This window comes from Embiotoca jacksoni, unplaced genomic scaffold, assembly GCF_022577435.1.
Source record: "Embiotoca jacksoni isolate LCO1_2020_lvr unplaced genomic scaffold, fEmbJac1.0.p SCAF_34, whole genome shotgun sequence".
In the NCBI taxonomy this organism is placed as follows: Eukaryota; Metazoa; Chordata; class Actinopteri; family Embiotocidae; genus Embiotoca; species Embiotoca jacksoni.
Genome location: NW_027185386.1, coordinates 577,509 through 586,895, shown reverse-complemented (window position 1 = coordinate 586,895; position 9,387 = coordinate 577,509). Strand labels below are relative to the sequence as shown.

The 9,387-nt window shown below is 42.7% G+C and overlaps 1 protein-coding gene across 1 annotated transcript; it reads left to right on the top strand.

Annotated features, from left to right (window-relative positions):
* Nucleotides 1-133: 133 nt before the first annotated feature.
* slc4a1a (solute carrier family 4 member 1a (Diego blood group)) lies at nt 134-9,295 on the top strand. The gene is made up of 21 exons (XM_069165493.1): nt 134-301; nt 1,429-1,501; nt 1,706-1,761; nt 2,863-2,975; nt 3,065-3,111; nt 3,189-3,354; nt 3,444-3,579; nt 3,686-3,755; nt 3,866-3,908; nt 3,994-4,178; nt 4,275-4,482; nt 4,802-5,005; nt 5,086-5,234; nt 5,338-5,532; nt 5,655-5,897; nt 5,984-6,073; nt 6,194-6,360; nt 6,450-6,691; nt 6,795-6,964; nt 8,101-8,274; nt 8,361-9,295. Exons 2-21 carry the CDS (start codon nt 1,478-1,480, stop codon nt 8,409-8,411), a joined length of 2,733 nt encoding a protein of 910 aa, XP_069021594.1. The 5' UTR covers nt 134-301; nt 1,429-1,477; the 3' UTR covers nt 8,412-9,295.
* The last annotated feature ends 92 nt before the right edge of the window (nt 9,296-9,387 follow it).

Here is a 9,387-nt window from a genome sequence, read left to right as displayed (position 1 = left end):
TGGGTGAATTAGGGCTGGGATATCCCTGCGTCAAGGTGTCACCGACTGATAGTGATGTTTGTCCGTCACACACCCCACCTCCCCGCCAGGTTGCTGGATAACCAGAGAGGGTTGTTGGGTCCTGCGCATCTTCAGGGTTGACGTAGTTTTAATGTGGGTGGTCCCACTCCTCTGGTTCTGTCACTGTACTCATCTCTTTTGTTGGTGCCAGCTCACTTTGTCACCGGGCTTCTGTGGACTGACAGAACAGAGATCGTCCTGTTTCCAGTGCTGGAGACCAGGTGGGAGTACCTGGACACAGGTAAGGGGTGTGGCCTCCTCTGGTACTTTCTGCATTAGATAGAGATCAAACATGATTGATATCTAAAAGAAGCTTGATAAGAAAGAAGTTTATTCTAACTTCTTCCATATTTGTAAGATAAGAGCCGGAGTTCTGGGTGGAAATTATTTTCTGTGAGCTGAAGTTCTTCTCTTGGAAAGAAATAGTAACCTCGTAATAGTAATAATGTTTTTCTTACTATTCTGTAACATTATTTCAAACATTTCTTTCCTTATTTAAAGACATGATTAAATAATATCCCATTTGGAAAGTAACAAAACTTTTATCTGGTGAAGAGTTTTATAATTTTCTGAAATTAATGTAGCTGTCTGTTAAAATCGCAGTAATTTTTCAGTAATGGGTCATTTGTTCACAAGCATTTTTCAGATCTGTAGATTTGTTCGTTCTAAAAATGACTGTTATTCATTCCTTATTATTATTTTTGAGCAGCTGTAAACTTGATGTGTAATAAGACTTCTGTTCAGGCCGTCTGCCATCAAATATTTTCAATTGAAAATTTACAAAAAGAAGGTCCGGGCTTGTTCAGCTGTTTGTTTAATGGAAATGAGACAATATTATTCCCTTCTAAATGTTCTGTATTACTTGATGTTGCAGTTATAATTTTTATGCTGCATTTTCTGAGTAGAACAGAGGCGCCTGGTTGAAGGGTGTAACCCAGAGATAAGGCTCTGCGTCTTCTATTGAAACCAGAACGTACTTCACATTTTCAACGGCTGATTGATTATCTGCTCTGAGCTGCAGCTCTGCACATGAACTCAGAGCGGCGGCGTGACAGGAAATGGCAGTAACTTCTGTAAAGTTGCTTCAAAAAGACTGAGAGCTCCTCAGTTGTAAAGACACTCAACAAAATTTAACATAAAACATGATATTTTTACTGTGATTAATACCAAAGTATATAAAAAAAAAAAAAATCCTGTGCTTTGGATGCTGGCGATGTGCATGTCTGCATTAAAAGTAAATCAAAACCCCTACGAGGTGAAACCCTCATCTTAAAAATTGATGTAACTGCTCCCCAAAGAGTCATTTATTGTTTAAATTTAGTTAAATGAAACTCATATATGTGTGTGTTGATTCATTTTCTCTCTTAGGGAATGCATTAAAGTAGCTGGAAGTTGGAGGACAGACGACTCAACATCCATGGAAAACTTCAGTTTTGAGGAGGTCGGTCTTTTTTTATGCAACACTTTTATTCTAATAGAGGCACTAAAATATAACATGTTGAACAGTAAGCTCTAAAATTGCTGCAAGATAATATTAAAGCTACATTTGGTTTGGTCGGGATGGAAACTGAGCTGCAGGTGTTTTCCCGTCTCCATTTTCATCCCACTAGCTTCCATGAATTCTTTTTAAATTTTCCTCTTACAGGGCAGTGAGATGTCCTATGAAGACAATGACTCAGCCTTCCCCTTTCCAGTGACACTGTAAGTTCCTCCTCTCCGTTTAATCAAGCCTGCACTGTGTTTGGTTCTGCACCGTGTTTCTGATAAGATAATAGGTCATTTTCCCTGAACATAACAGGCAGTGCTCATGTGTACCACCCCAACAAATTCATCCAATTAAGTGGTACAATTTAGTTTTAACAGTGTGTCACATGAGTTTGTGTAAGGGAGCCAATCTATTTTTTTTAGCCTCTTTTGACTCATTGTTTTTGTTTTACTATATTTATAGTTTTAATTTATTTCAAGCCGCAGTAGACAGCTGTCTTAAGTGAAAAAAACATTACCATCCTACCATTAAACAACAGACTACCTTATGCATACAGTATGTGGTACATGAAGCAGCTTAGGAGTGAGATATTTTCCCCAGTAGCTGGTGGAGACCAAAGCAGAGCTAAAAGCAGATTAAATGTTGGATTTATATTCATCAGGCGGTCAGAAACATGACTTCAGATAACTGCTTGTGTTGCGTTATGTCTGCTGGGTGTTTAATAGGCTGATGTTTGCTAACATATTCACCATAACAACGGTTTAAGATTGTAATGTTGCGTTAACAGCTTGCTGTGCTGCCCTCAAGTGGCAAAGGTTGGGATTATGTTGAACTTTGTTTATGTGAATGTAAATAATAATGCAATAATGCAAATATGGCATCAGGACATGGTTGGGGTTAGACTCAGCTAGTTCTGGTGAAGAGTGTACTGCAAACTTAAATAACCTGAGAGTCTAAACTCAGGGTTTGAAGTCCCCAGTAACCAAAGGAGTGATACAACTTTAGCTGAGAAGTAGGTTGAGCAATGCTGCCACCTTGTGGCCATACACAGAACATCACTAAAGACACTAAAGTTTGCCAATGCCGTAATAATTTGATTGACTCACAGAAGACACTTTTTTGTCAGCTGCAGTTACAGGCTTCAAAGTGTTTTACCCACAGACACTATTATGTGAAATTAATCAATTTTTCCTTTATCAGAGCTGCGTTGCAGTAACTTCAGCAACTTCTTGCATGTTGTCTCCAGGATCTAATGAGACATTGTCATGGTCTCATCCTTATCTTTAATGCATGTCTCTTTGCCTCCACACCTCCAGGACTCCACTGGGCCCAAGCGGCATCTTTGACCCTGAAAGGCAGGAGGAGAATGAGGAGAATGAGGAGAATGAGCCCCCCCTGGAGGCCATCGTCATTCCCAGCGATTCAGATGGTAAAATCTTTAAACGGTCTCCACATCTGTTGGTGATTTGACTATTTGAATATTGATGCAAAAGTCCCTTCTCTGCAACTTTATTTCAGCTTTTCTGAATCTGAACACTAACGCCACCACACGAGGGGACGCTCAGGTTCGTCTCCATTCTTTAACTTTTCTAATCAGATATTAAAGTTTATGTTTATAACTGAGCACAGTGCATTGCCGCAGGCCTACGTGGAGCTGAACGAGCTCCAGGGCAGCACCTGGCAGGAGACCAGCCGCTGGGTGGGCTACGAGGAGAACTTGGACCCGGCCTCAGGAAACTGGGGTCCCTCACATGTCTCCTATCTCACCTTCAAGAGCCTCATCCAGCTCCGCAAGATCCTGAGTACAGGTGACCTTGAAACCTAAAACGAAACAGAAATCAGTATGTGTCTTCAGATCAAATCAGAAACAAGCTGAAAACAAATCACACGTCCTCAGGCGCTGTCATCCTCGACCTGAACGCCAGCAGTCTGTCCTCCGTGGTGGAGAAAGTGGCCGATGAGCTGGTGGACAAGAACGAGATCCAAGCCGGCGACCGAGACGCCCTGCTGAGAGCTCTCCTGATGAGACGCAGGTAACACACAGGACACATATTTCACGAACTTTGTATTCTGCAACATTAAAATGCCGTAAACATGTTTGCAGGATGCACATGGTATTGATTTTATTTGTCCTTGCAGTCAGTCTGGAGAACCAGTGGTCACTCCCTCTGGAGACATCGAGATGCAGACGTTCTCTGTGACTAAAAAGGTGCAAATCTTAATCCAGTTTCATCCTTCGTGTGATCATCGATATCAGATTTATGCGTTAACATAACAGAGCTGACATTTATTGTACTGATGCACCTGTTGTTTTTGCAGAGAGACAGCGCTGACAACATGGAGGCTTCCATTGTCCTCTCAGGTAGGTCCAACTTATGTGTCTCCAGTGGTTTTTTTTCCATGTGGTTCTGGAGCAGGTGTGGCTTTAAAGAGAGCGTCCCCTACAGGTGCCGTTGAGTTCCTGGAGAAGCCAGTGGTGGCCTTCGTCCGGCTGAGTGACTCTGTGGTGATGCAGTCGGCTCTGGAGTCTTCCGTCCCCGTACGCTTCGTCTTCGTGCTGGTGGGCCCGATCCAGAGCAACATCGACTACAGCGAAAGCGGCCGCGCCATGGGGGCTCTGATGGCCGACTGGGTGAGAAGCAGCAGCGTCGGCGACGACACCACACACTGCCACCAGTAGAGAGGCGACCGGGTGAAATGACCTCCGTCTGTGTTCCTGCTCTGACAGGTGTTCTGTCTGGAGGCCTTCTTGGCCCAGACCGACAAAGATCTGACCAACGCCATCGCCGACTTCATGGACTGCAGCATCGTGATACCTCCTACTGAGATCCAGGACAAAGCGATGCTCGAGCCCATGATCGATTTCCAGAGGAAGATGCTGCGCGACAGACTTCGTCCCTGCGACACCCGCCTCGCCTTTGGAGACAGGGTCATAGGTCAGCGTACAGCGCAGCCATTACAGCATGAACTAACATTTTAAGTCCGAAGTAAAGTTTATATCAGAGTCCTTAAGTAATTAAACAAACTCAGGGAAAAAGGGCTCTTAGCTTTAGAAAATAAAGGAACCAACTAGGTTTTCTTCATTTAGGCCGAGTCAGACCAGCTATTGTTATACTTAAAACTGAATTTATTATGCATAGAAATAAAAAAAAAAAAAAAAAAAAAACAAGAACTGATAATGCTGGAAAAATGAGAAAAAGTCTTAAAAGCAGGAAACCAGATGTTAAATTCGTCTCGACTTGTGTGCTTGTCCAGTCGACAAAGCTCCCGAGCCGCCGAGGGAGGACCCTCTGGCCCGTACAGGCTATCCCTTCGGTGGGCTGGCGAAGGACGTGAAGCGCCGTTACCGCCACTACATCAGCGACTACACCGACGCCCTGAACCCTCAGGTCCTCGCCGCCGTCATCTTCATCTACTTCGCCGCCCTCTCGCCGGCCATCACTTTCGGAGGGCTTCTAGGTAAAAGAGAGTCCGAGAGATTTCATTCGTCCACGGACCGTAAATGTTGCTCTTAATGCTCTCTGATGTCTGACCCCCAGCCGACAAAACAGAAAAGATGATGGGCGTGTCAGAGCTTATGATATCCACCAGCATCCAGGGCATCATCTTCTGCCTCTTCGCCGCCCAGCCCGTCCTCGTCATCGGCTTCTCTGGACCGTTGTTAGTCTTTGAGGAAGCTTTTTACGCTGTATGTACAAGTTATTATTTGTTCTGACCCCTAAAATCCATCTTTAGAAAGCTCTTTTTTTCCTCATTGAAATCCATTTCCCCCGTGTTCATTCCAATGCTAGTTCTGCAAGTCCCAGGGCATCGAGTACATCGTGGGCCGTACCTGGGTGGGCATGTGGCTGGTGGTGATCGTGGTCGTCATCGTGGCGGTGGAAGGCAGCTTCCTGGTCCGATTCATTTCCCGCTTCACCCAAGAAATCTTCTCCATCCTCATCTCTCTCATCTTCATCTACGAGACCTTCAGCAAGCTCATCAAGGTCTCCTCCTGTCATCCATTTCACGCCACAGAGATTCTCTCCCTTAAAGGGCCCAAACGTTCCCATTTGTTGTGTCTTATTTCTTTTTACTTTCCCTGATAATCGTTCCTCTTCTTCCTCAGATCTTCAAAGCCCACCCGCTGATCCTGAACTACGAACATCTAAACGACTCGCTGGACAACCCCTTCCACCTGGTCGTCACAGAGCACACGGTGATCCATTCAAATGGGAACATCACCGTGAAGGCGGAGATCGAAAGGGCGTACCCCAACACCGCGCTGCTGTCCATGTGCCTCATGTTTGGCTGCTTCTTCATTGCACTCTTCCTCCGACAGTTCAAGGGTGGCCATTACCTCCCCGGCCCGGTAAGATCAAGTTTTAAGAAGGCTGCGAAGAAATTTAACAAGTCCCTTCCCTCTGATTAGGAGCTGTGATTTGTTTGTCTCATCAGATCCGTCGTTTGATCGGAGATTTCGGAGTCCCCATCTCTATTTTCTTCATGATTGCTGTGGACATCTGCATTGAAGATGCTTACACCCAGGTAAGTGTTCTTCAAAATGCTAATATCAGTTATATTGTATGCAGCTAAAATAATCTGAACCTATCACACAGTATTAAGTAGAGTTCAAAGAGTTTTGTCTCCACTTGTGTCTTCCTGTAGAAACTGGTTGTGCCCAAAGGTGTTGAGGTGACCAACCCCGGTGCCCGAGGCTGGTTCATCAACCCGATGGGACTAAAAAAGCCGTTCCCTGTGTGGATGATGGGCGCCTGCTGCGTCCCCGCATTGCTCGTCTTCATCCTCATCTTCCTGGAGTCCCAGATTACCACGTGAGTGACACGGTAAATGAAATGAAACAAAGATAAAATAAGATTTGAGAAATGTTTTTGTATTTTCAAATCTTCTCTGCGGATCGCAGGCTGATTGTGAGCAAACCTGAGAGGAAAATGGTGAAAGGCTCCGGGTTCCATTTCGACCTGCTCCTCCTGGTCACCATGGGAGGCATCTGCTCCATCTTCGGGATGCCCTGGCTGAGCGCCGCCACGGTGCGATCCGTTACCCACGCCAACGCTCTCACCGTCATGTCCAAGGGCCCGCGGCCGGTGATCGAGAAGGTGCTCGAGCAGAGGATCAGTGGCATGCTCGTGGCCGTCCTGGTCGGTAGGTTCTGCCATCTCTACTGTCCAGCTGCCGACGCAGTCACAGCAGGGTCCGAGTAGATAACACGTCTTTTCCTCTAATGACTCTTTCTGGGGGTTTTCAGGCGTTTCTATTTTCATGGAGCCTATTCTGAAGATGATTCCTATGACGGCCCTGTTTGGCATCTTCCTCTACATGGGTATCACGTCTCTGAGTGGAATCCAGATGTGGGACAGGATGCTGCTGCTCATCACACCCAAGAAATACCACCCACCCGACGCCTACGCCACCAGGGTATCTATCCTACACAGAAATCTGTTCATTTGATCATAATCAGGTTCATTTTAACAATCTAAAAATCACACATCATTAAGATAATTGTGTGTTTGTGTAATTGTTTTATGTCTCTTTGCGGTCCTCTCTGTTTCGTGTCCTATTTTGCATCACTCTTTATGATCACTCTTTGTGATTACTCTATGATCACTTTATGATCACTCTTTATTATCTCTATATGATCTCTTTATGATCTCTATGATCACTCTTTATGATCACTCTTTATGATCACTCTATGGTCACTTTATGATCACTCTATGATCACTTTATGATCAATTTATGATCACTCTTTATGATCACTCTATGGTCACTTTATGATCACTCTTTATGATCACTTTATGATCACTTTATGATCACTTTATGATCACTCTTTATGATCACTTTATGATCTCTTTATTATCTCTATATGATCTCTTTATGATCTCTATGATCACTCTTTATGATCACTCTTTATGATCACTCTATGATCACTTTATGATCACTTTATGATCACTCTTTATGATCACTTTATGATCTCTTTATTATCTCTATATGATCTCTTTATGATCTCTATGATCACTCTTTATGATCACTCTTTATGATCACTCTATGGTCACTTTATGATCACTCTATGGTCACTTTATGATCACTCTATGATCACTTTATGATCAATTTATGATCACTTTATGATCACTCTATGATCACTTTATGATCAATTTATGATCACTTTATGATCACTCTTTATGATCACTCTATGGTCACTTTATGATCACTCTTTATGATCACTTTATGATCACTCTTTATGATCACTTTATGATCTCTTTATTATCTCTATATGATCTCTTTATGATCTCTATGATCACTCTTTATGATCACTCTTTATGATCACTTTATGATCACTCTTAAATGTTAATAGCCACTTCAAACAAAGGTTAGGGACCTTTTCTTCTTTTAGACCCCCTGACAACGAGACCTATAGACCTGATCAGTCACCCTTTAGATTGTGTATGTGCACCTATAAGCCGAATACAATCTCCCTGAGTGACCACACTGTAAACTGCCTTTTTTTTTTTTTTAGTAGACTCTGACTTTAATTTCTCCTGTAACGTGCCGTGCAGGTGTCCACGTTGCGGATGCACCTCTTCACTTTGATCCAGCTCCTGTGCCTGGGCGTCCTGTGGATGGTGAAGATCAGCGCCTTCTCTCTGGCCCTGCCCTTCGTCCTCATTCTCACCATCCCGCTGCGGATGGTCATGACCGGCACGCTCTTCACTCGCCTGGAGATGAAATGTGTAAGTGCTTCCACTATTCATTTTAAATATTAAAAAAAATCTATGTATCCACATCTCTGTTGTAACTGGATGTGTTCCTGTTGCAGCTTGACGCAGACGATGCCAAAGTGAAGTTTGACGAGGAGGAGGATGTGTAACTGCTTCCGTAAACATCACCACACCATTAATATTCAGTTCAATAACTTTGAAGGGAAGTCAGTTCTTTGCAGTTTCTAACTGTTGTTATTATAATTTACCATTGAAGGAAACTATCTACCATTTCTAGAATTTGTACATTATTCCTGCAGTTGAATTTGTGTTTAACAGAAGTCAACTAGAACACAGTCCATTTTGTCACCAAGGTCCTTCTATCTTTCATTTCCCATTCATCCTTTAATGTGGCATTAGTTAAAACTGATCTAATTGAGATCTTGATAGTATCTGTTGATGTGTTCAGATAAAGAGTGGTATTTTGATTCAGGACAAACTCTAGAATTTTTATAAATGAGAGGTATTTTAAATCCATTTATCCATTTATTAGATTTTTTTTCTTTCAGTATCTATCACCAGAATGGCTTTAAAGTAACTACAGTGCAGTCACATTTTAATTATGCCCATATTCTAATAATGTAATTTAATTTTAGGTTGGAAAATTTGATATAATGAGTTTCTCAGGACTATCACGTGCCTTTTACCCGTACCTTTCCATTGATTATCCTTAAAAAAATGTTTTTCGTTGTGTTTCTCAAGTTTGCCTCATTTCATTTGTTGTTTGTGTATCATTCATGGAATAATTTAGTCTTTCCTGTTCAGATGGCCTGTTTAGATTGTGTATAGAAAGATGTATAATGCACTTATATTAGACTTTCAGAGTGTAATTGCTTTCATGATTATAAAATGAGCCGAGCAGTAACAGTCGATCAGGGAACAACTTCTTTGTAAATGTATCTTATTTTCCTATTTTTTGTGTGTGTGTACTTGAGACACGGTACATGCTTTGGATTTATTAAAAATAAAAACAACCTTTATAGTGCTTCGCAAACACTACGTCACATCAGTTAGTATTTTCCTCATGAAACAGGAGGGGGTGTTCAATTGGACCATGAAGTCTGCCACTCAGTTTCATGCTGCCTT